At 35.9% G+C, this 27,898-nt stretch overlaps 1 protein-coding gene across 1 annotated transcript in view; it reads left to right on the top strand.

Moving 5' to 3' along the window:
• LAMA2 (laminin subunit alpha 2) overlaps positions 1-27,898 on the top strand; it is a 338,729-nt gene that overhangs the window by 165,764 nt on the left and 145,067 nt on the right. Inside the window, exons 13-16 of the mRNA XM_066180303.1 lie at positions 16,140-16,247; positions 16,866-17,077; positions 23,129-23,240; positions 26,681-26,794. Of these exons, the coding sequence (XP_066036400.1) occupies positions 16,140-16,247; positions 16,866-17,077; positions 23,129-23,240; positions 26,681-26,794 (546 nt within the window). The remainder of the gene's footprint in view (positions 1-16,139; positions 16,248-16,865; positions 17,078-23,128; positions 23,241-26,680; positions 26,795-27,898) is intronic.

Genomic DNA, 27,898 nt, shown 5'->3' with positions numbered 1-27,898 from the left:
TTAAAAATAAGTATTTTGGTGGGTTTTGGCACAATAATACCAAGGTAACTAAGGTTACTAAGGTAACTGATATTATATTTGGTTCCATTTATCCTAAAGTATATTTAAAGAAAACTATAAACAGGAAATAATTTGAGATTTCAGATTCTCTGCAGAAGGATCTGAAAAGTGTGACTAATGGGCTTATTCAGGCTGTAGTCCATAAAAAGTTAAAAGTTTTATGAGGACCATTTACTGGTGTCTCGAATGGTAAAGGAATCTGTGGATCTTAAATTTTTATTACAAACTAAATGCAAGATTTACAAAAACCTCTTACCATTTACAATTTCAGTAGTTCTTGAAAGATGTACTAAGACCAAACCTGCTTACATCTGAATATTTCAAAATACAACTTCTACATATTGCAAATGGCAGGCCCTGATGCATCTTTCTGAGCACTGTTATTTGTACAGAAGGCTTGTGCACCTGAAGTTAAACTTCACTATGAAAAAATATTTGAAAAAAAACAAAAAAAACTTAGGCTAAAATATTTTAGAATCATATTGAGAATGCACTGGAATTCCATGTGCCTTGCACAGGACTGTGAAAATTTTACAGTCTTCCTAAATAATTTTTTTTAACCTATTAATGACTTGTTTAATGGTTTAAAAGAAGGTGCGCAGAGTTTTAGGCACAAAATTTGTTGCCAGGGGTGGAAGATGACACAGACATAAGACAGGCTGATGTGTGAGTACACAGGTTGTGTGTTACATGTGCCACATAGGGGCTGCCTGCTTTTTTTAAGTTTGTTTCCCAAGCGCAGCACACTTACATTTTAAACATAAAACCTGATGGCCTGTATGGATTTGGGCAGGCTAAGTATGTAATATGTAGCAAAGTGTTCCCTGCTGTTTCACACTCCATTCTTTCTTTTACCTAATATAAGAAATTTAAATGTTTTGGTGTCGGCATACCTGCTTTCTGCTTGGCATTCAGAAATCGATTAATAAAGATATCGACTATGAGATTCTTAGTAGACTTAAATGGATACAGCAGTGGATTCTCTGTGGAAGGTAGTGAAAAGAGACTTATTTCAAGTGTTAAGTAATGGTAATTCTTGCTCAATGACCTTGTACATTCATTCACTCCCCAGTGATTGTTAGGACTATCTTTAGCTCTTCAGAAGTGAGATATCAACACTTAGTTGGTACTTGGTGCAGCAGGAAAAGAAGGATTCCCTGTTAGCAGAAATTTTCAGAAATCAATTAAGTTCATGGAGCTACAGCAGCTTCTATCAGCGGGAGATCAGTTCTGAAACTGCTATGAGAAAGCAAGAGCAGCTGCAGTTAGTCTGAGGAAAGGTCTGTGCGTCTCCAGCTGTGGCCAATACCACATGCATATGGATTAGTGTAGGAATGCAAGCACAGATCAATGCTCTCTTGCCCACCAACCCAGTATACTGCAATTTGCACTCATTTCCTGGGCTAGAGAATGTCTCTGTTACAGTTGAGGCAAGAGAATGAAATGTTGAATGGATTAGAAAATAGGCAGTTTTAAATAAAATGTGGTTTACTTATATAATTAAACCATGATTGGTAGTTCATGCAAGAGATTATGAAACAATAACAAATGGGCTAATACAGCTAGGGTGAGGGTGGGAAGAGACAGATGAAGAAACAGAATTTATACATTAATGAAGGACATGATGGCAGTGGAGGACTGAAAGATAGTGTTGGATCTAATCTCTGTCCATTCCAAATTTCAAACAATTGAAGATCTAAGAAATTTTTCAGTCATGGAGAGGCTAATTTTTCATATGACCAGGAGCAATAGCGTCTTAAACGCACTGCTGAGTCAAAACAATGACTTGCAACCTGTAGAAAGATGCTATGGCAAAAACCCCCACTCCCTGATTGTGTGTGATTAACTTGATACATGAGCATTATTTAAATATAGATTAGCATTTTTTATGAAGTTTTGATGTGTTCTTGTTGTGTCTGGAAATTTGTATAACTTTGTGTAGGTCAAAATCTTCATTTAAGACACTTTTTAAATGGCACTTAGTTAAGGTCAACTTTTTTAATAATTTTTTCTCTCCTAATGCTATTGTGAAGTAATAGCTTTTTTATTCATATATTATCTTAGAGCTATAAAGTTAATCGTTGCTTTGTACTACACCATTTGCATTAAATCTAAGGCAGCATGAAACCCTGCTAAATATTAAAGAGTTTGAGATGGAAGAAGAAAATTTACATTGTTAGTCAAAACTTGGTTTATTAGGACCTAGCAGCCTGGCTTACATTAGAAATGGGAAGAAAATATACATTGCCAACAGAAACAGGGAAGGAACACATTCACTTAAAGGAAATTTATGTAGGCATATAAATCACTTTAATCACACTCAGAAGACCTTGCATTTATCTATTATATGTGAACTACTAGCAAGGGTTGATTCTTTCTGAGTTTTATAGGTTTTTTTTACACCAAGAATTCAAAAGACATTCAAGGGAAGTTAAAAGTTGATATCCTGGATAAAATTTAAAATTAATTTGAGGTTTTGCAACTGCTTTGTTGAAATTCATACTAACTTTTGAAAAGCCGTTGAAAGCAAGTGAGTAATTATGAATAATAAAAAAATCCTAAATTCTAGTAGATTCAAGATTCATGTGCTTCTAATAATGTTTAAAGATCCTAGATCATGGGATGAAATTCTGAGAAATTTTACTGTTTAAGGTTCTAAAATGACAATTATTTTTCAAACAATTACTTGCAACACCAAAACTCAGCATGATTTTCTCATTCTTCTCCTGGGCTTTGATGAACATAGATAATGTCATTCTCCATTCTCCAAGGATAAAAATGAGGAAAGGTGAATAAATCAGTTGCTAGAAACTGAACTTATGTTGAGAGAAATAGATAACCAGCTTAAACTGGTTTTTCGTGGTTTTTGTAAATAATATTTCATTATTTGAGTATTATAGCTGTTTCACTTTATTATGTTTATCCTGACATTAGAGTAGGGAGTGCTTTCTTATTTAGAAAACTGATATATGAGAATTTTTACTGCAGTCAAGTGGGGTATTTCCTGAGAGATTCTGAAGAACCTGGATTGAGGGTTTGTGTCTCTTCTCCATTTAGGCTACCTCAAATGCAGTGTGCTTGCTATATGCATAAAACCACATACATTTGCCTGCACATACATAAACACAGACTCCTCCTCTCAAGGTAAAACTGTTGGTCTGTCAAGTCTTTTTCAGTGTTCTGCATCTAAACCTTTCTCACTACAAAAGATACAGTTGCAATTCCAACTTTATAAAAACGCTCTTTGGCCCTCATAAAAGGATATTGATGTGTCCCGGGCTCTATTGTCAACTGGAGATAGCCCAAAATAGAGTAAGACTTACTCTCTTATAAGAGTATGAAAAGAAAAACATGGAGAACTGAGTTTGTTGAATGACAAATGGATGAAAAATAAAATTATAAGGACTGAAGCAGATGTTTTAAGATATCTAAAAGGCAGCAGCTCTGTGAAGGGAAGGTATGGTGCTGGGTTAATTGTTGGACTTGATCTTTTAGGTTGAGTCAAGAAAAAGACTGCAGTCCGTCACTAAACTTTCAGTTTTCAATTAGTGACCTGAAATATCAGCGTCCACTTCAACTTAGTTGCTCTTTGATGGTCTCTGTGTAGATTTTTTTTTCCTTGTAATTATGCTGATGGCCTTTTCTGCATCCTAATGACTTTTCAGTCCTGAAAATAAGAGCTGAATTTGATTCAGGGAATTGTCTGAAAGATAACGGATCGATCCTTCCTTCTTTCATACTCAGAAAGAGTGAAGTTTAAAATAAATCTTTTTAAGAAAGGGCACTGCCAATTGTCAAAGATGAGTAGTATCCACTCCTGTAATAGCAACCAGACATAACATACACAGTGTGCATGTACTGTAAGGAATTTCTTTTTAAAAAGTCTCCATTGAATTGAAAAGTGTCAGTATTTGTAGGGAAAGCAACAAAAAAAAAAAAAAAAAAACAACAAACAAACAAAAAAAAAGGGGATCTCTTTTAGCTAATAAGGTCAAGTATATCTTCTGGAAAGGTACAAAATATGCAGTTAGATGAGTTAGGTGACTAACATGGACATGAAGAAGATAATTTTTTGGTAGAAATAGTGGGGGTTTTTCACATTATTTTATTTTCTTACTATATGTGGATACTTACGCTGTGTTCATCATGTGCATTTATTATGATCACATTGGATATAATTTTATAGCTTGACTTAATGTGTTTATTCCCCAAGCTTGTGAGTGTTGTATTACTTTTTAGGTGCCTCTTTTTTTACAGAACATTAAAATGAAGTATGTATAGAACAATACTATCACATGGTTTTCATGCCCAGTTTGTTGTGCATTATATAGGCAAAAATAGAGGAATTTCTGACATTTCAAAAAGTGAATTTGTGAAGGGAATAGGAGGCTTTCTTTGAAATATGTGACTTTCACTTATAAAGAACTTTCAGTAAAAAAAAAGAATTGCAAAATATCTACATGATTGAGTGTCTGAAGTCGACAGGCCTGAGAACATTTAATCTCAGTAGAACTTTCCCTACCTGTGTGAATTCAAATTCATGTTATATTAATCACACTCACTATGTTAACATACCTCATGGAACTGCAATGTTTTTTGATGATGAATCCTTCAAATGGGACTCTCTATATGACAGTCATAGAGCTTATGCTAGTGTAAGATTGATGTTGATTTTTTCAGCACACATAACCCTTGGGCAGTAGACTTGCCCTCTTTTTTTGACAGTTATTAATTCATCCAAAGCAAATTTTCTCCATCATTATGCCTTTAAAGCAGAGGCAACTCATGAATATAAGGGTCCTTTTTTTTTCTTCCCATAAAAGATGCAGTATATAAATTAATAATTGGTAGAAAAGATACTGCTCCAAGTCTGTAAACAGAAGACACTGTAATTTTAGGAAGAAATAAGAAGTGGAAACCTATTTAGTCTGTTGTAGAATAATGTATTTTTTCTAATCAGGATAATATATGGAGAATACATTTTTTTAATATTTTTCTTTAAGGGGAAAAATGATTAAGTCGTGTTAAAAATAGCACACATGATTGCAGCAACTACAAAATTCATACACCTGCATTATCCTCTCAGTGGCTAAAGGATTTTTTGTCACCTCCCATTAAGACATATTGAAGTTGAAAGAATAAATTCTCTTATGGAGGACTTATAAAGCTATGTCATTTCTTCTTTCTCAGTCTTGGACATCAGTTCACATCTTCTGTCTTTCCTTTGCTCTCCAGTCTCATTAGCTTGATTGCTCATCCTTCCTTCAGCGTTCTAAGAAGAAATGTAGGGGTTTTTTCATAGAAAATCATCTAAGAAAGATAAAGACTTTGAACTTGAAGAAAAAAAAAATACCTGAGAAGATTTTCAGACAGGAAAATTTTTAAGATTATTTGAAACATGCTTTTTTTTTCTTTTCCCCTTTAAAACAGCAGCACGGTTTTTTAGTTTTTAGAGATGAGTTCGTATTAAGTTTTATTTTCATATCAAGTTTTATTACAGTGTGCATATGATACATAATGTGTGTGTGTGCCTGCGCACGAGTAGTGTTCCTATATATGAGCACATTGCCTCAAGTAATAATCATCTGTGGATTACCATGATGGTGATAACAAGTGCAGAATTGCTTTCATGGGTACAATAAAGAATGGCATGATAGATTTTTATCTATGCTGTTTTTTTAAAAAAAAAAGTCTGTCTTAAAGCATATTTGTTAATTAAGTGCTGTCTGTGCTGTTCTGAAATATCTTTGTTCCTTGAGTAAAACAGTATTAAAATTCAGGGTTTGTGTGATATATACATACATTTAGTTACTGCTAACTAGGATTCATTTCAATTAACATCAAACACAAATTTCTTTCTCTAAAAGAAAGCATAGGTATTTTTCAAAACTATGTTAGTTTGTCATGAACAGAGTTAGCTAAGGAAAGGCTGCAAAACTAGCAAGCCAGGAAAGTGGCAATGAATTTAATCATGAGAAAGCATTGGCTCCAGAGGCGAAGTAATTTGAAATACGGTATTTGCTGACTGAAAATAGACAAAAAATCACAGTTCTGATTCACTGTTTTGTTTTCCCCTTTACCTGAGAAATGAAAGCAAAATGCAAAGAGTTGTTGGGGTTTTTTTCTATGATTAGTGTTGGTGAATTGTAGTACACAGAGACAAGTTTATACACATCTATATCTTTTTTTAATACTCAAATGTTTATTCCTACAGCTTTTGTTTTGATATGTGAACCTTAGAGGTCTCCATGATATACAGCAAAATACTAAATAAGAATATATTATTGTTGCATTTATTATATCAAATGACAAGCCACCTCTGAAGAGCAGATATTTGGCTTTGAAAAACTTTGCATTTTTCTTAGAAAAGAAAGAATGTTTTTTTCAAAATATTGATTTCTTTACATTTTATTTCATTCAAAATCTCCCACTTAGAAACACTGGCAGTTATTAAAAGTGGTATATCCTTCCTGTCAGAATAATTTTGCCCAACAGATACTCCAGTTACAAAACTCCTTCATGCTTGAAACATTATGATATATTTCAGTTTCCTAAAGGATCCCAAAGTGCTTCTTATGTCATACTTTGCTTTGAATTACCAGTGCAGCCGTCATTGTGGTACAGCATTGTCAATAGCGATGTTGCAAACCAGTTAAGTAAAAGGAGATAGGAAAGCAACCTTTGACTGGCTAGAAGTGAAAGGGCTCTTTTTCCATTTTCTTTTGTGAAAAACTTTAGAAATTACATTCTTGGGCTGTTTTGCTTGGTGATTTACAAACATAGAAATAAAAGAAAGCCTGAAATCAGGAATACTTACATCTTAACTTGTGAACTGTACTAGCAACGGTTGGTTGTACCACTTGATGGTACTTGGAGATATGTTTTAGTGGTGAACTGGGCTGGGTTAATGGTTTGACTCAATTATCTTCAAATTGTTTTTCAACCTAAATCATTCTGTGATTCTAACAAAGACTCAGAATTTAACTATTTCTTGCTGCTACATACACTCTTTAAGCCTTTTCAGTAGAAAGTAAACGCTTTAGGAGGCACCCATGGAATTTCATTTAAAGATCATCACACAGTGAGATGTCCTCAGCAATATCACATACAGAAATTGAATAGCCCTAAACACTGTTGCAAAGCTGAGGAAAGTATTTTTAAGAAGAACAGGTTTTAATTTGGACCTGAACAGTTGCTCTTGTTTTATAGTCTTGCATTTTTGTGTTTAATAATCCTCGCATGCTGGGATTTTGTTGCCATAGAAATATGAGCTTTTAGTTTTGCAAAATTATGCAAATTTTTTTTCTTGTTAAAATATTCATGAAAGAGTACAGTGAGAGAAGGGGGGAAGGGTTGGCTCTTGTGTTTTAGTGGAACTGGACTTTGACATAAATGTTCTAATTAGTCATTCATTCTAATATTACAGGAAGGCATTTATTGATATAACTACTGTAATTACAGTTTGCCCCTTTGGAACTGCAGACCATGGAACTGAGAGACTAGCATTTAATCAGTAAAATTAAGAATTACTTTCAATTATGAGATTGTTGACAGCTACAAGACCAGCAGTAAATAGCTTTTATTTAGAAACTTTTGATGAGGATATGTTACTTAGAAACATGTCTTGGAGTTGATGCTCAAATAGTGAATTTGATTACAATATCACTAGTAGTCTGAAACATCCTCCAGTTGAATAAAAATTGGTATTTTTACCCACATTTACACCATTTAGCCACTCTGTCCTGCTAAATTGATGCTTATACTGATCAGAGCAGCAGTTGCAGCAGCTGTTGAATTTGTATTAACAGGTTTGTTTGGTGTTTTCTTCAGTTTAACTGTATTCCATCAGGGGAAAATGTCTGTCTGTGATGACATTCAAGGGTAATTTCTTTAAATATCCTTCTATGATGCATGCTTACATGTATGTGCTACATATATATGCTACATACTATGCTGCAGGGTCACAGCTTCAAGTATGTTTTTGCCAGATTGGTAGGCTTCCAAAGATTGAGATTTACCTGCCACCACAGTAATAGGTGTGGGCACTAATTGTACATTAATTAGGTTATCACATCAACTGCTGGAAGAATATACCACTGTTTTGTGTTTTTGAATCCTTGATCTAATTACAGCAGCTTGGGGAACAGTGGTTGGGTAGGCACAGTCAAGATCATATGGAAAGCAAAGAAAAAGTGACTAACCCTATTAAGGTTATGTGCTTTGGTTACTATGGTTAAGAAACTGTAACAAAGTCATCACATTTTTAAAATTTTGTAACAGTTTATCATTAGAAAAGTGGATTTTAGACTTCAGAAGTGGTTGACCAGAGAGTTCTGTTTCTTTTCTCCAGTCAGTGGAAATGACAGCTGGGAATTATGGTTGAGATTTGAGAATTTGTAGAGTAAATGTCAACATTCATAAATACATTTCAGGAAACAGCATATAATCTTACTGTGAAAATTTTTCAATCAGTCACTGATTACATTAATTTTTTCAGTGCTAAGTTCAGAAGGAGCAACTACTCAACTTAAATAGGAGTGGCAGCAGAGGCCTCACAGGAGAGCTGATGATATTCAGTTCCCATCTTCCTTAGGAACTGAGATTTATTCCATTTTTCATTTTAGAGTTCCGTGATATAATTGGCTGTTTCAACATTATATATTAAACACGAGTAGTTGTATTTTATTTAGACATCCAAGTAATACTGTCTAGTTCATCCGAGGAGGAAGAGAACTAAGGTTATGAAATGATAACTTTAATACAGTATCTCAGTAACAGTGAGACTGGGCTCAATTTACGGATATAATTTTGAAAAATACAAGAAGCTTCTTACTGATTTTTAAAAAAATATTTCCCCTTTAAATGCTTCTTGGCAAATATATTGAATTAAAGGAACTGTGTAATATTTTAATTGGTCTAAATTTTTTTGTGACAAAGTATTTTAAATATGAAGGGCCTGGAAATAGACATCAGATTGTCATGCTTAGGATGGCAGACGTTATCAACCACTATGCCAAAATTATGCCTTGAACTTCTGGAGCAAGAAGGAAAAGGCACCAGGACCAAAAATCAAAAAGGTTTAAGTTGTCTGGTTGCACTTGATCTACTGATATTCTAGCAAAAGCAAGGGATACTTTCAAGGGATGATTAAGGAGATACTCACTAGATTTTACAGTCTTCCCCTCTTGGTATTCTTTCTTCCCTCATGTTTCCAATGTGTTTGAACCTGAATACATGGTAAATCTCCAATAGGTGCATGGTATTCTTTCTATGGCCAAGTGATCAAATGCTGTGAAAGACTTTGCTTAGTTAAGACTAATAAGTGTTCTGGAAGGGCCCCAGTTGCTCAGGGATTGAACATAAAATAGGGAAGTAACATGGTCAAGGTACACAAGAAATACAATTTAGCGAAGTTTTCATTGTTTCATTGCTCCTTATGAGTTGTTCTTACTCTTTGGACAGGTTTTATTTGTCTCCTAAACAAAAAACATTCATTTAGGGAAAAAGCCGTAAACCCACATATTTGATAATTCTTTCCATTGCTGGGAAAATTTTAAATATTAAGATTTATTATGAATATGCTGTTCCATTGTCCAATGAAATAACATATTCACAATATTTGTGAATAAAACTCCTTTGAATAGGAATTTGAATAAAACTCATTTTTCTTTTACTCAACTCTGCCTTAATGTAGGATTAGCAGAGAAATACTAAAAATTAAGGAGCCTGTATCATTAGCATTCTGGATAAGATTCCAGGAAAGAATGAGTTGGAAATCTTGGCTGTTGGAGTGGTCTGCTTGAAACTGATGATGACAGTGAGTGGTTTGAAATTCCCAATTTTCCCTTTGAATGGTTCAATATTGTAGACAAATTCTTATGGAACGCAATTGAACCAACCACTGATAGGTAGTCAGGCTACTTTATTTAAACTTACTCCCTCACTTGGTCTACTTCTCTGGAAGCAGTAGTCTGAAAAAGTGAAAATAGGTAGAATGTATCATCAAATTATACAGAAGAATTTTCAGTGTACTAAAGCAGGGAAACTAGGATTGTGAACTAGCTGGCATAGAGTTGGGGGAAGTCTAGATGTCAGACAGCTTGGGGAAAGAGTCCATTCTTTCAGGGAAAAAGTTTAACTTCCCTATAAAGAAGACTGACTTTTTTTCAAAGCTAGCCAGAACTATACTGTCATTCAAATAAAACATGATTATTCTTCTCCCTGCTTTATCTGAAATATTGCTCTAATGCCTCAGAAGAGCTTTTATATCCTATCTAAATTCAATCTGACTAAGAGAAGGGAGTCTATTTAATCTCTAATTGGATCTGGAGTAGAACTAACACATGCAATCTTTACTGAGAGCTATTACTAAATGAAGAAAGGTTTGACGTCTTCTTGGTGATGGTTCTATCAGAATTCTTTTCTAGTCCCTGCCTTCCCTCACACTACAACTAGGTCGAAGACTGGATCAGCAAAATCCAATTAAATATCATAAATTTACAGCTGGCACTTTTTCATAAAGAAGATAATAATCCAGATCAGAGATGAACTACTAGTGAAGTATTTCCTTCACCACAAGTAAATTAAGTGAGAAAAAGCAGCCCTTGGTTCATTCCCTTCTACAGTGAGGGGACTGCTAGAAGAGCACATGTGCACTTAGCCATCAGTTAAGGTGGTGCCTTGTTCATTGGCTTGTCAAACCATATCACGACTGCTTAGGTGCCAATGAATTATGAACTAACTTTGTCACCACAAATAAGCTGAGAAAAATCTTATTTTATTTAAGGGATTTCCTTCACATGGGTAGTACTGATATTCTGCTGTCAGGTATCTCTACATTTGCTGAAATCCGCGTCATAAAATAAATGTGCACCTAGAGAGTTTGTGAAGGTGAAAGAGTCCAAATCTACTTCAACCTTTTATTGCAGCTGCATTTCACGGAAATTCAAGAAGGCTAGCAGGGAATGTTAAACTGTATATGTTACGATTCCATTACCTTCAAGCATAATATCTAGTGGTAGATAGTGCCATAGAAATATGACAGAGCCACTGGAAGACTAGGTGATTATCTGTGTAATTTCTCATAATCATGAGACTCATATAAAGCAAGCAAATAACATTCACAGGTGTATCAGGAAACAAGTGGGGTGTTCATTTGTTTTGTGGATATCTTCCAGAATAACATTATTATCTCTTAGAACCTTAAGTTACTGTTAGAAACTTGCTGTGAGACTCCTTGGTTTTTTATTCAGCTGTATTGTGTTAACATTCTCCACAGAAATGTTCCACCCATTCGTGTTTGTGGCCTTTGTGCTTTTTTTCCCCATTTTAAATTTTTTCTGGTAGCGTTTGTTCATTTGGTATAGTTTTAATTGTATGACCATGTATATAATTATATAATAGCAAGCAGAATTCATGTTTTTTTCCAAATCCTTTTACCTTTCTCTAGATGTACTGTAGCTGTATTGGTCTAATAAAAGAATTAACACTCTTCATAATGCTTGTCTCTCTAATGCAGTATGCCAGTGACTATGTTTCTGCCACAACCACTAACAGTGAAGAGGGAAAAGATAGTTCAGCTTGTTGATATTTGTTGATGCTTAAGGATGGGGTTTACTGGTGAACTTGGCAGTGTTGGATTAATGGTTGGGCTTGAGGATCTTAGAGTTCTTTTCCAACATAAATGAGTCTTATGATTCTATGATGCCTTTTATTTCACTGATTTTGAAAGCTTGGTGTTGTATGACTATTGGTCTAAACAATCTAGTTTAATGCAGTAATATGGTTTTGGTTTTGAAGGTGTTGTGTTCTCTTGGATTAGGCCTGACATCCAAGCCCTTACTAGTTAAAACCATTGTTGTATAGATTTTACTACCAAACATCTGAGCAAGGGGTATTTATTATATTTCAATAATGCACTTAGTGCATAATTATTTATTAATTTAGAAATTTTATGTTTTCCAAGTTGCTTTTTAAATATAAATACAAAGTGGAATGATTTGAAGGTCGTCCTTTGGTGGGGTCACTGACCAGCCACTGTCCTTTGACTCTACAGAGGACTTGTTTCACTTGCCTACACGTGACTAGGTAGTGCCATATCAGATGCCCCAGTTCATATTTAGGCACTTTAATCACAAACTGAGCCGCTTCTCAACTGACAGAAGAGCATTTTACTGCTTAATGAGATAAGGGATTGTAATCGGCACCCTGTTTAATGGAGATAGCTCCTAATCTTCTGAAGTTACATTTGGCAGATGTTTAGAAGAAATGAGGCAACTCCCAGTGCACTGGACTAAGTGCTTGTAACCAGAGTTACAAGAGGCATTGGAGAGGCAGAGTGTGGATCTTCATGCAGTAGCTCAAGAACAAGATAGAATATAAATCTGTATAAGGAGGAGATTTTCTCCAGGGACATTAGCAGGAGAGATCCTGACAGCTTGCCTTGGGAAAGCATTGGCAGCCCATTCACTAAGTGCAGGAAGAGAAAGACCTGTAAAGTTTGATTTCCCTATGAAGAGATGGAAGCTTTCCTCATCTCTAGCCTTGAAAATATTTGTAGAAATGTTGCTTGTTTTCAGTGCTATATTTGTGGTTTACTATCACTTATCTTTGCTTAAAAGTAATTTTAGTGGGGCAAGCATATAACATCAAAACAAGCTTTACACAGGGTAAATACCGTGTGCTTCCTCCCACCCCCCAGCTCTTCTGCTGCGGAGCAGGGGCATTTATTCACAGGAGAGGAACCATCTTTTCTGCTTCAGTTTTGGTTGACCCTCTATTAGTGTGTTGTAAAATAGTCTTGTCTGGTCTCTGGTTTTATCCTTAAGAGCATGTAGCATAATATTAGAGTACAGTTAACAGTGAACAATTGCAAAAAGCCCCAAAAACCTATCTGCCAGAAACTTCTGGGATTGGAACCAAGATAGCTGTGATTTCTCTCCTATGCTTGTTATTTCTTGGGGAGTCTGCCACTTTTCTTGAATGTGTAGACTCTGCCTCCAGAGCTGGGAAGAAATATTTGATGCATTAATCTAAAAACAGGTGGGAGAGACAATGGAAATTCTGTGGAACTTCCTTGATGTTTTTAGACAGATATTCTTGTCTCAACAATACATGCCTTTGTCACCAGCAAGGCAAACTTTATGCCCTGTTCTCTTTGGTGTTGATGGTCTCAGATGACAGTCCTTGAAGCAGAATTCTGAATCTTTGGGTGATACAGAGAAAAACATGAAAGTAGAGGGATGTCATGACTGCCCAATTTCTGTATTGCAGTTATATTTAAAATTAACTGAAAAGTACTTTTTGCACAAGATGACATGCGGCACATGGATTGACCTCTGAATTCCTTTGCTTGTGAATGAACTTTTTCTTTAAATATGCAGAGGAAGGAAATTATCATTGCAAACAATGACAAAAGGAAGTAGTACTTTTTGTTTTTTGTAACTTTGAGGTTTTTTCTAATCTGTATTGGTATTATACAGCATAAAAGGTAAATACATTTATTCTGAACTGTGAGGTATTCTCTACAATAATTGCCTTGTGGGGATCTTGTCTTCAGTGTGTGATCCTGTTCATGATATGCAAATCTTGCCAGCTGCAGCAGTGAAACAGACTGCTGTGGCTAGCAGAGACCTCAAGAGACTTCTTAGTCATATTCCAACTCTTTGGCATCATATCCAGAGTATCTATGACATGTTGAACTGCTGCTAATTAATGAACTACTTCAATAGCATTTTCATGTAATTTGATACTGTGTTGACCATCCTTACAATCAGCTGTCTGTATAATCAGACTGAATCTTCTTCATGCCTTCCCTGCAGCTGCCACAGGTAAATAAAAATGGACACCGCATTTTTCAGACTTCTACATTTTGGTAAATTATTTTCCTATTTCCTCTGACTGTTCTCTTTTTTGGACTAGGCAACGCATTCCCTGCCTCTTGTGTTTTCTGTTGGCTATATATTGGGAGTCCCTAATACATTCTACCTGCCTTTCCTTAGGATTTTTTCATTTTCCTTTTTTATTTTTCTGCTTTGTGACCTATCAGTTCCCATGTTGGATTTTTATATACTAAGGTAAAAGTTATGGAGCTGCGACAAAGTAAAACTTGTCTTGGTACATAATTTTTGTAGGTTGCCAGAAACTGCCTAATCTTTGTTTTCCCATCATTTTCATTTTCTTGAATCTTTGTCGTTAGTCTGAACTTGAAATGGAAATGATAAAATTCTGCAAAAGTTACTCTTCTGAAATGTTTGTCTACAGCTGAAAGCCATTCTGGGTACTTCTTGCAGCTTTTCAGATACCTAAGTTTTCTACATTCCTCTTGCTGTTACAAACCAGTGCTTAGACTTGACCACAGGCAAAACAAAAATGCTGTAACAGCTGCATCCAAGGAAAAAAATGTCTTTTCATGTTGTTATGGTGAAGGCTTTTGAGTAGTTGCATTGGTCCCAGCAGGTTTGGGCACTATGTAGATAAACATATGATGCCACTGTTTGCCAGTGACTGAACTAGGATGATCTTCAGACTCCATCAAGGGTAGAGAGATCTTACAGAGAGCCCTGGACAGGCTAGAGAGAGCTGGGCCATCACTGGCAATATCTAACAAAAGTGCTGGATTCTGTCCCTGGGATCGGGTACTCCTACTTGTACACACAAATTGTGAGGCAAGAGGCTGGAGAGCAGCACTGTGGAAAGAGATCAGGGGGTCTGGGTTGATGGGAAGTTGAACATGAGTCAGCAGTGCCCTGGCAGCCAGGAGGGCCAACCGTGTCCTGGGGGCATCAGGCACAGCATGGCCAGCCACCCAAGGGAGGGGATTGTCCCACTCTGCTCTGCGATGGGGTGGCCTCACCTCAAGAAGTGTGTGTGCTTTTGGGCACCTCAAGGACATCAGACTAGTAAAGTATGTCAAGAGGAGAGTGACAAAGTTAGTATGAGTGCCTTCCAGCTTGAGATATTCTATGATTCTATGATCCTATAATTCTATGGTCCAAGATCCAGGTTATGAATTGGAGGAAATTTTCAGGCTTTAACGTAACAATTAGCTATACAGCCTCAGATGTGGGGTTTTTATATACCTTTATCACTAATTCAAAATCAGCTGATTCCTAGGCCTTAAGTGCTGGAATGTTTTTTCACCCCTTGAATTAGATTTGTCATAAAATAATGAAGATGTTGACTTTCGCTGCTTTCTGTTACTGTGTACAAAAGCATCCAGTATGATGAAAAAATAAGTTTTTGAGAATAACCAAATTATTCTCTTTGTAACAGACTCACAAATTTGCTCTGTGGCAAAATTGGAAGGGCAGATTATAATGTGAATTTAATATTCTCGGAGAGGAGAATTACATTGCAATGAAGTATGAGGCAGACACATTTAAAACCAAAATGTAGCTCTTGCAGGATTTGATTTACTTATGCTGCTTCCAATCAATTAACAGAAAGCACTATTTCTGTGCTGAACTCTGTCATTCAAGTCTGCAGCTTTTGATTTGCATCATACTACATTCCATTTTTAATGGAATAGCTTGTGTCAATGCCATGATTCTGGGGACTAAAAGAGCATGGAAAAATTATATTGCCATGACACAAGAGCCTGGTCATTGGCTTCTCACACTGTAGGTTGGGTCAAACTGAGCAAAAGGGCTGAAACATTCTTTTAAAGTAAATTTATTTGACTCCATCAGGGAAAATCCTTACTTTATTTTCATTCTAAGAAAAAATATCACAGCCCTTTTTTTTTTTTTTTTGGTAGTTTTCTCCATCAATGAAACTGAAGTCATTGAATTTTCTGTAGGTTGCTAAGAATAAATGAGGAGCCTATAACTAAACAAATACACTGAAAGTCTAATGCAAGTATCCAGTGGAAATTTGCAGATTTCGTATCTGCTTCTGATTTCTTTGTTAGTCTGCGGGTTTAAGGAATTCACTGCCTTCGACAGCTGTAATCCTCAGGGATCCACGTGTGGTTTTGCAACACGAGAAATCTACTGATGCTCAAGAAAACTGTCCCCAAGTGGTTAAGGCCCATTTTCTTTTATTTAATTAAATTTTTTTTCTGTCTTTTTATTCCCCAGGTAGCAGCTGCTGGAGGACATCTAAAATTTACAGTCTCCTATGATATCACAGAGGAAGAAGAGGAGGAAACAGCTAAATTGATGGTTCAATCTGATGTCATCATAGAGGTAAAGTATTTTCCGCCGAAGAAAGAAATAAAGAGAAAGGAACGAAATAAAGAAAAAGAAAAGAAATAAAGAAAAGAAAGAGACAAAGAGAAAATGGCCTGCTTTTTCAGGTGTTCGGTGTGAAGTCTGGTGGTTGAGAGCACAAAACAGAAGGGAGCACATACTTTCAGCCAATTTCTAGTGTAAGAAAATGGATACACTTCAAAAAACTAAAAGCTTCAATATCTCGAGGAGTCTCTGGTATTATTGAAGTAGCTTAGAAAACTATGTTGCTTACTGTTCATCAATGAAGAAATAAAAGTTGGTCATTTGAGGCTGCACTTCGACATTCTTTCAGTTGATCTATTCTTTTGCACCTCAGCATTATATGAATTTGCTTTTGCCCATGTAGAGTCATACACCATGACACTAGGTTTTATCTGAATAAACCCAAACTTTCTTTTCCACTGCTTTTCAATTCAACCAGGCAAGCCTATTTCAGGTTTATGAAAAGTGAATATTTTTCCTTATATTTGTTATTCTTGTAGAATATATTATTCAATAAATCATGTACCCCAGTGGGCTTTTTTTCATTACTTTTTTCATGTTTAAATCTCTCTCTTTCATGGCTCTCTCTAGGGAGGTGACTTGAAAATCAGCACTCCAAAAGGGATAATTCACCTGCAGCCTTCTGAAGAGCACACTGAAGAAATTGTGCTGAAACCAGAATCTTTCTCAGTGCACGGCACCGATGTTCCCGTCAGCAGGAGGGAGTTCATGACTATCCTTGCAAACGTGAAGAGGATCCTCATAAGAGCCACATACAGCAATGGGATGAATGCCATCTACAGGTGAATGTGAGGAACGGGTCACTTTGGTACAGGCGGCTTCTCAAAAGAGTTTTCTCTCTTCGGAGAACGAGGCTGATGTAACTTAAAACACTCTAATTTATTATCATGAAATCCATAACATTCATTTAAACTTTCAAACTTTTGTTAATATGTTTTTCATTTTGGGTAAACAGGAGGAGGAAAGCAGCAGAAAGAAGCATCCTTTTAAGGAAGTGAAATTACATGGACTGTTAAGGCATGAATGACAGTTCTATAAATATGTTTATTTTGTGAACACAGTAATTCCCATGTATATGGTAAATCATGGAGAGCGGTAATAACATGTTGAAGTAGGAAATGATATATTGCTTATTTATTTTTTTCCCATTTAATGACCATACAGGGCCACATTAACAGTGGACCAGAGAATAATATCCTGAGTCTCCAAGCTGGAAAAGTGCCTCAAGGGAAATTTTCTATGGTTTTAATCAGTACCACACACAGAACTGGCTAATCCCAAAGCCTTTCCCTTGATTTATGTCAGGATGCTGCATGGACTGCTCAAATTCACTGATTTGATGTGAACTTTTCTGAGTCCTCTGATAAAATTAAAGACATATGAGATGATACAGTTCTATTTCAGTTGCTGCAGCATGTTTGAAACTGTAAAGCTCATCTTGCATTTCAAATTTTCCTAAGTGCATGAACAAATACTCCAGATGGGCTAAAAGAAAATGTCTCTCCTGATACTGTATGATTAACATTAATAGTTAGGTGGCATAAGTAATATCTTTAAGATGTGTACTGGAATTGATTGCAGAGTAGCTTTTTACTTACTGGGCATGAAACCTGAAATGCTCTCTAATCTACACATCAGTTGATTCAGTGGCATAAGCCAATTTGGGATGGAGGGAGCTGATAGCACATTTAGTGATTATTTGCTGAGAGCGCAGACACAGTTTTTGCTGCTGTGAAATTTCTTAAGCAATCTAACCATCATTTGAATACTTAGGTAATTAAAATATATCCTAAATTGAAAGGCAGGTTGTGTCAACAGCATGCAGTTTTCTGGTTTGAGCTTTAGCAGTGTAAATTTTTTCCCTGCAAAAGAATTCATATCGCTTTGGTCTCTGTCTTTTCCACTGGTTAATTAGTATATATTACATATCTGTAAGTAAGTTTGTGAATCATAACTAGCTTGAGTTTGGGCCAAACTGCTTCCTAATTTGCTCATTCAGTCATCAACCCTGTATTCTTTTGCATCTCCTTGCATCCAGTTTGGAAGCCTTTCATGGTCCCTCAGCTTCCCACCCTGGTTTTTGAGGAGACCCACAACACCATGCCAGAGTTCACCTCTTATGCTCTGTGAGCAGACCATGAGAAGCTGTTAATTCACAGCTTACAGCTGAGACTGTGGGAGCTCAGTGAGTGGTGATCCTCTGCTCTCTTCTCATTCAAATAAAAACACCCCAAACCATTACTCAGAATTTTCCAAACTAAAGGAAGCTGGAGCAATTTTGGGGTGAACAATAGGGGCTTTTTTGCTATTTTTTAAAGGACATATGTAAGGTTGACTTTCTTTGGGCCAGAGGTCTTACTGAGTAGTATCAGAAATGCAAACTTTTAAAGGAGATACGTAGGATTGACTTTCCTTGGGCAAAAGGTGTTACTGAGTATTATGGGAAACACAAACTTCAGTTATCGGAGGTTTACATATATTTGTGTACTGATATTTGTGTACTGATATTTGTACTAGTAGGAGAAGGCGGGCTCTCCTACAAAGAGCATTTTGGCAGGGCAGTTGTAAAGAAAGTGCAGTGCTGGATGTGTAATGGCTCCATCCTGTCTATACTGTGGAACAGTGTGGCTGGGATGGATGGGATCCCCTCTGGGCAACAGTGTAGAGCTCAGGTAAGCAGACACATGTAGAACTGGCACAATCTATAGAATGTGCCTTGTAAGTAAGATATGGCAGAGCCGTCTGGAAAATTTGGAAGATTATACATTACTGTCTGCATCCCAGATGACTGCTTTAGACATTTGGTCATGTGTGGTGCCTCACTGTTTCACAGTCTCGTTCATGTTCAGCCTTTAGGAACAGTTTAATGGTGTGTTATAGACAATTTTCTGAAAGCATTTTTTTAAATACTCTGAGGAGAGCTCTACAACACACAGATGATTTAGACTTTGCATTTTGGTAGCTGTCAGCTTCTAGGTGTAGTGACATTACAGTTGTGAAGATTGATCCCTTAAAGACAGTGAATTAAAAGGGTGTTAGGAGAAGGAACTGAAGTGATTTTGAAGAGTATCTTTTTTGCTAGAAATGTTCATGTTGCTGGTACATTTCTAGCTGTCCCACTGATGTCTCTTATCAGAGAACAATGCAGTGGTTGCTCTATTACTGTGTAATAAAGTAAACAGTTTTATTGAGTGCTCTCAGGGTGTGCATTGAAGTTTAGCGTGACAGAAGAGAGGATGTGACATTTCAATCTTAATTAAACAAATTAAGTTTTCCTCTTTGATTTAAGTGTAGCAATGATAGTTTCACCTGTTAGGGTGTGATTTATGGAGTGAAGTTTCCTCAAAACAGTTCATGCTCCCAGGCACCTGTTGTAGCAGGAACAGCATCCACTGCCATCCAGCCCAGCTTATGATCTGCTGTGTAGGGATATTGCCAATTTTCAGGATGTGCCTCATTGCTGACTGTTTTATATTCTCTTTGACTTTCACTCATGCTAAAACATGCTAGGTGCAAAGCTGTGCTCGACTCTTAAGATCATGGAAAGCAACTCTTTTCTCCACATTCTACCCATTTTGTTCTCAGGGAAAATGTAGACCCAATGAAGAAGATATTCTTTGTGATATCTAGGGCTGGTTAAGGACTCCAAAGGAGTTGATGGTCTCCAAAGGATGATATTTTTGAAAAGAAATATTGTAGAGCTAAGACTTAATAGATAATTAGATATGAAGGAAAAGGTTTTTATTGTCTTTAAACAGGTATGCAGAGTGGACAGATGGATAATCCTCTGAGAGGGTTAAGAGGGTCTGGCAGAGATACAGAAATATCACAAGTTTGTTAGATCCATCATGAATGACAATTTCTGCCTCAAAGCACCAGCAGAATTACACAACATACTAATTAGAGATTGCTATATTAAGCAACCTGTTCATTTAAGTGCTGAAAGTTTTCAAAATGGATAATGTCACCACATAATGTCCCTGTAATCCTTACTGGGGTGCTGTCATAATCTGTGCTTAAAAACAGACCAGAATGGAGACATAAAGTAACTTTCTTGCAGTCATGTAGAAAGAAACTTAAAAATTCAATGGAGCTGTCTCCAGTTGGCAAGAGCTTTAATTTACAGATTCTATTTTTACCCTTGTTTAGCTTAACCTACTAGAAACATTAGTTAATCTGTTATGCTTTCAAGTATCCACTAAATATTAATTCAGTAATGCTGGATTTGACTCAAGCATGGTTTTGTGTACGTTTCTTAGGTAATTTTAAGCTTGCAGTGTTTTTCTTACTCTGTGGCATAATTAGGAAACTTTCTTATATGAGTAGGCAATTAGATGATAAAGTAGGAAAAAAACTGAGAATACAGAAATGCAGAAATCAATCTGAATGTGAACTTCTGGGTTTAAAACTTAATACTCATCTAACTTGAGAGATCTTCCAAATGGTTGCAGTTAAGTACATCTGTGTTTGTAGCAATGGGCCAAGAAAAGATAACTCTCTCTGTTTTGTTTGTTCTAATACTGTTAGCTTGTTCTTCAAAGAAAGTTTAGTAGCACAGTTTATTCTGTTTCAATATTCAAAGCAATCACTGACAGTAAGTGTTGCAAACATGCAGATAGGCACTGGAAATTGGAGTGCTAAAGAGAATAGATTGCTTGCAACCACATGGAGAATAGTCAGTGCTAGACACAAGGAGAAAGACGGAAGAGGCCAAGGGGTTTTTCCGTATGCAGAATTGTCTCCAAGACAAATGAGCAATGATTGGGTCACTACTTCATGTGCCTTATGTAGCCGATGTGATTCAGATGCCTGGCACAGCAGACAGTAAACTATGCTGATACTGCCTGAAATGTCCCCTTCCCTTTTAATCTTGTTTGTTTTTAGAAGTCAACAGTTGCCTGCTGACAGTAACAGTCAGCTTAAATATTTGGTCTTGATGTCTAATCTCAAATTGTTCATGCATCTCCAGGATCCAGTGCCCCATTACTGCCAGCATTATGTATTTTAATGAATGCAGAATGGCATCGAGGAATCAAAATTGCAGCATCAAAATGGGAGAAAAGAAAATCACTGCGGCTTTCTGCACCGAGTAACTGTTAATGCTAAAAACTGTTAAACACATTAAAATCCCATTTAGCAAATAGGAGAATGTAATGAAAATTGGAACAATTCAGTGAATACAAATGTGGGATAATACTGGGTGGATTGTTTCTGTGTGTTAGTGCTTCTCTGTGTTCCAATATCAATGCTTAGAGGGAACTAGCTGTAGTTCAAAGGAGAAATAACATTTGACCTTTTATTAAAAAATTGTTTCTTCCTTAACAGATTTATTCCTTAAATTTTAGATTTTTTTTTTCCACTGGCAAAGTAATCACTATTTGATATCTAATATCATAGGGATTGGTTATCTTATTGTAAAGAGAATTCAAATAAGTGACTGCAAAATAAATGCACAGCAATGGAGCGAAGGGGATATACTGAAACTGAGAGAGAATTTATTGAAGATCTGGATAGGAATAAGCATCCTGCTCTTAAAGCACTATCAAGAACCTTTTACAGAGGTTCTAGTATCACCAAATTACATTGAAGTTTCTAACTGCATTATACACAATGATAGTCCCTCCAAAGTCCAGTCATATTCCTAGCGGTGGTAAAATTTCTATTTTTGTGAAGCTTCTACCTTAATTTCAGAAATCTTCCCCTTTTTTCCCCATTACCTTTTATCTTTAATTTGTTTGGAGTAGTAGTAAAATCGAGTGGGAAAATATTCTGTCTTAAGCTTTCCTCCAACTGCTGTGGTAACAACAAAATATTTTTCTTGGATGTTTTCTTGTACAAGGTCATCCAAATAATTTTCAGGAATTTTCTCAGCCAAAAGATAAATGCCCTATTATTAAGGGGAAAGAAACTTTTTAATAAAATGTGTGTTATGAATCAAAGGTATTTTCTGCTGAAGACAATTTCAAAACAAGCTCTTCAAGTAGCTGTAGTTATCAAACAGTCTGTTAAGATTACTGGGTGAAAATAGAAGTCATTTAGCCTCTGTAATACATTAATGTTCCTTCGAATTCTCATAAGAATTAAACTCCTAAATCCCAGTTTCTTTCCACAGGAAGATACACTTGAGGTAAATTGCATCTGTTTCTGATAATAGCTGTAAGACTATCAAAAGGCTTCTGTTGTTTCTCTCATCATACTTCCACACTTTTGAAATGAAAATTGTGGTCAGTGTTCACCTAAACAACAGCTGTTTAGTACTTTTTTCTCTGGCACTGGGGAGACCCAGTATATGGCAGAAGATTTTTTTTTCTTTCGTGTACATACTTTTTTTTTTCATACACATAACACTTAGATCCTCAATCCTTCTGGACAGGGCTGACATCTTTTCCAGAGGTCAAATCCCCAGAGTAAAAATATCCTGTATCCAAAACTTAGTAATGTAATATTTTAGAAAGCTGGACTAGTGGTTCATAAATTTTGAAGACCCTGCTTAGTGTCAGATTTGTTCTAAATGCAGCTGCAATGCAAGTTGGCACATGTGGCTTGCAGGCCAGGAATAGCCTTCTATCTCCTGGTACAGTGCTGTAAGACTTTTTAAATCTATTTTTATCTGTGTGTATCTGACCATAGTCTCCCTCACATGATGAACAAAAATAGTTACAAGCCTACAGACATATAGTTTAGGAAGAAATAGATGAATATGAAAACCTCATTATTTTTAAGCAGGAAAACAGAAACAAACCACAGCACATCACTGTAAAGTGTTCATTGCATTCAGCTGCATATATTCTTCTAATTTGCTGTTTTGCCCATCTAATTTCTGTTATGTTCAGACTAAGAAGTGTTATTATGGAAGCTGCTGACCACACTTCAAGGGGGAGACGGGTAGCATCTGCAGTGGAGTTGTGTGAGTGTCCTCCAGGCTATGATGGTACCTCCTGTGAGGTGAGTTTCATGATGCAGTCTAGTTCAATGTTGCTACCAGTGTGATAGCTGGAAGCAGACCGTGGACCTGTGTTGGTAGAAAATATGAGTGCTGTCCATTCCTGCTAGGAATTTGCCATGGCTTGACTAGTTACCTTTGTTTCCAGGTAATGTTTTATTATACCTGATAATATTTAAAATCTGAACTTTTACACCTCTGTGAAGATTTCTAATTTATGAAAAGACATTTTGGCTCATAAAAAGGAAGGGGAAACAATATTTGTACTCTTTAGCCAATTGATAATACAAATGGATGAATACAACTAGAAGGAAAATGGCAGTTATCAGACCTGTGCAAAACAAAGATAGATTAATTTATTTGAGTTAGTGGGGTTGAGTTTCTTCTTTTGCATTCCCAGGGCTTTGCCATTTGCCTTGGAGTTGTTGAGAATTGCATGTGTTCTTCTGAGGATTGTGTCACTTTATTTTGCTCCTGTAACAGACAATAATGCAGACACATGCTCACAAAAATACCCATTTCCCTAACAAATTCATTAGTTCACACCAAATGTGTTCATACAAGTATACATATGATTAACTACCTCACGTGGGCATAGCTTGGGGTAAATAGAAGCCAAAAAACATTCTTCAAAAGCTTTGCCTTTAAGGAAATAGTTTCAAACACCAAGATGCTCTGCTTCACAAAACTACAAACAGTATGCCATTTACACAGGCACTCTAGGCATTTGCTTGTCAACTCTCTTTTTCTTTAAAAATTTTCATGCTTATATGCGATATTTAGGGTTTAGAGTCTAGTCTCATGCCAAGTGTGGTGGTTTGTTGCTGGGGCTAGATAAACAAATGTAGAAGGAAGGCCTGAAGGAATTAATGGATATTCCTATCACTTCCAAAATGGTATAGATGGAAAAATAACTGGAGGAGAATAGTTTTTACCCCAGTTGAGAAATAATTTTTAAAGCCTAGCCATTGTCTGTCTGTTCAATTATTTTGAGAAAAATGCTACATGCAGTATCACTGTGTTTCACACTTTCTTTCACTTGTCCATTTATTCTCCCAGTGCAGATTTAAGCAAGACAGTAATTGGGGAAGCCCTATTGCAGATATATCAGTATCTACTTTTGTTGTAGAAACTGAAGGGCTTGGGTAGAATTCTTGTCCTGGTGTTGCTGAAATTGTTTGTCCAACATTATGTCCTTCAGTGTTAAACCTTCTCTTCAATCATAAACAGTCCCTGAAACTTGATACATACTTAAAATCATATTCCACAAGAGAAAGCACACATATATAGTTGCAAATTTCTATGCATGCTAGAGGACATAGAAATAAAAAAGGTGAAATTTAAGATTTCCTGACAGACTGTAGTTAGGAAAGTATGGCAAGAGAAGTTGAAAATGTCTTTTTTTTTCCCCCAGTTACCATTTTTCTTCTGAATACTTTCAGCCTGTTCAACATTTTACTTCGACTGGTTTCTACCAAGCAGAGTGTAATTTTTATTGATATTGTGCAGTTTTTCAGTTCCATTTTCTCATCATTATTTAATTTAATGTATGTATTTGTCTCCCGCATAATGATGTGGTACCTGGCATAGATGCTGCTGCACTAAACACAACTATTATTTTCTTACTTTCATGCTATGAATGTTTTGACATGATCAGTCTTCCAAAGACAGCCATATAAATTATGTTCTTTTAAGATTTTCCCTTTTATAAATCTGTAATTTATTTTTTACAAGAGTCTGGCCAAATAAAAGTTGTATATTTTTGTATATGTAGGAAGACAGAATTTCATGAGCACAGGTAAAGCAGATCAAATTTTAAATTTCTAATACCAAGTGGACCCTTTTCTGATAGTTACTTTGCTTCACTCATGAAATTTACTTGCTTTTGTCAACATCTTCACATCTAATTGCTCTTCTCCCTCAGATTTGTTCCCATTCTCTGTACTCTTTTACTTCTGCTACAGAAGGATTTGTATTTAACTTGCATCACTATGCTGGTCAAGAACTTTCCTGACTGTTGAATGATACATAATTTCTTTCCTTAAGATCTCAATCTGTAATATTTTAGTTCTGTTCTGAGCCCTGCTATTAATATTTCATGTCTAAGCTGTTAAAATTAGTGACTTTTGGGGCCTTGTCTTGAGCAATATTGAGTGTATCTGGGCACAAGAGATAATTTTGAGTCACCAAAAGAGAGAAAAGATTTATAGATTTATGCAGAAACCACTTGCATCTAATGCCACAGAAATAAAATACAGCAATTTCTTATAACCTGTTTTTAGGGTTTGGATTTTATAGCTCTATTATAACTCTAGCTTTTGTTGTTGTTGTAGCTGTTGTATTTACTGGGGTTTTTTTAGGAATGTGTAACCAGGAGTGCAAAGAAGGAAAAATAAGGATAATATCTCAGGTTTTGGATTTTTTTTTAATAATTTCAGTTAATCCCTAGATTATTTTTAATTTTTCAAGAGTAGGATAAAAAGGGACATCTTTATTTTTTTTAAAGAAGAGTCTGTTACCTTTTGGGAGAGTATATATGAACAAGAAGGGATTTTCTTTATTAAATTATATTCTAGTATTCTGTCAGTGCAAAACTTTCTCTTTGTATTATCCAGATGCTTTTGAAAGTCATAAATCTGTAATGCATTTTTTTATCTTATACAAAATTATTGGATCACATGAGCAATCTTACTGTGGAAGGATAGTTTGTAAAACTCTAAAGCCATTTGTGAGACATATAGTAAGGTAGACTGCTGCTTGACGTCTTATTATGAGCAAATAGAGTAGCTGAATTTTCACTGATGAATCACAGTTGTATGGTGTCAGCTTTCCTACAAAATTACTTGCAATGCATTTAATACTGATTTGAATTTTGCATTTAAAAAAAGAAAATTTAAAAATCAGAGCAGTTACTTGAAGGGAAATTACTATCCTTTAAGGAGCACAATTCGTAAATAAAATTATAGCCTTGTTTTCAGCCTGTGCTTTATTTCAGTGTAGCCTTCTGCTGAAGTCCTAACACGAGTAAATGGTATTTTAGTTGCTCTTTGTGCCTGAACTTCTCAGAGAACATTTTTGTTGTTTTGAGGTTTTTTCCTCCTTTTCTCTCCTTCAGCATTTCACCTTCTGGCTGTTTTTCAGTCTGTACCACTTGCTTTCATGCTGTCATATTTCAGTTCTTCCTTTCTCTGCTTTATTTTACCATTTCAGAAGAATGATCAAGTTAAGGCTTCCTCTAATCTCACACCTGCTGCTAAGGCTAAGGTCAGTGCAAAGCCACAGCACCAGAAAGAAGAATTTTCTAGAGAAATGTTGGTATTTTTATTCATTTGGCAAGTATGTTTGTTGCGTGTGAAAGCATCAAATCCAACAAAATTTTAAAAATCCCATTCCTTCCTCTGTTCAACCAAGAGTTTAACTTTTAATCTAACTTTTCTTGCAGTCATGCTGGCCTCGACACAGGCGTGTGAACGGCACAATCTTTGGTGGAGTCTGCGCACCGTGCACATGCTTTGGTCATGCAGATGTGTGTGATGACATGACAGGAGCATGCCTGGTGAGTGTCCCTACGGGAAACAGTGGACATGGCCAACATCCATCCAGTATACGTGTGCAATTGAATTAGTGATCTCTGAGACCTGGAATAATCAAGAAGAAAAAAGCCAGCGAGTGACCGAAGAGATCTTTATGTTGAGGTTAGGGATCCCCTCTTACCAAGATATGGTGTCTTTTAACAGTTTAGAAAAGGAAAGATTTTATTTATCACATAGGATCTATGTTTTAAAATACAGTAGTTTTAAGGTATGGCATGCAGAAAGCAGCAAATTGTATGAATACCTTTTCATGCAAGATTTATCTTCCCCTCCCATTTGTCTCTTGGAGTATATTCAATTGTTAGTATGTAGCAGGTGACTTTGTAAATTCTATTCAAGTTTGATGAGAAGATATTGTTAATGTCTTCCATCTTCTAAATTCACAGTGAACCCTGAAAGAACACTTAATAATAAAAACAATAAAACCATATAATCTTACCTACATCAGATTTTTTTTTTCTTGTAGACTACAGAGAATTTATCTGGTTACCTACTAAAATCAGCAATTAAATCTGTGATATATCCATAGTAAGCCTACCAGCACATCACTGTTTCCCGCCTGCTCAGTAGCCTTTTGGAATGGGTGAATTATGCTGAATATACTTTTCTGATTGACTCAAGGGCATTTTTAGTTTTATATTGTCTGACATGCCATGAAGCTTGAAACAACATGTCTAATTTGATTAGTCTTGCAGAAGCATTATTTAAGCCAGTGCCAGTTTAGTGGGATATACTCTCATTTCCCTGCAGAATTTCAAGCAGACTCTGTAATGTGCATGTTTCTAAATGTTCCCTTTTATTTCCTTAAAAAAAAAAAACCTGCTGGGAAAATGCAAGAATGAAAATTCAGGCTTTTTCCAATATAATTTGGCACTTAGAATTATTACTGTTCTTCCTGTTTTGCTCATAGAAGATGTTTAATTGTATTGCAGTGCAAAACGAGATACCCTTAATGTGTGGATCAGTGGATTTTTCAAATTGCTTTTTCATGAATAGAAGCTTAAAATTATTCTCAATTTAATTATACTGTAAGCCTCAAAGAAGTACCTAGAATGAAAAACATGTTT

Source organism: Chamaea fasciata, unplaced genomic scaffold (genome assembly GCF_029207755.1).
Source record: "Chamaea fasciata isolate MVZ Bird 193981 ecotype frontalis unplaced genomic scaffold, bChaFas1.0.hap1 SCAF_3, whole genome shotgun sequence".
NCBI lineage: Eukaryota > Metazoa > Chordata > Aves > Passeriformes > Sylviidae > Chamaea > Chamaea fasciata.
The sequence above is the reverse complement of the archived record's forward strand: the minus strand, read 5'-3'. Positions and strand labels throughout refer to the sequence as shown.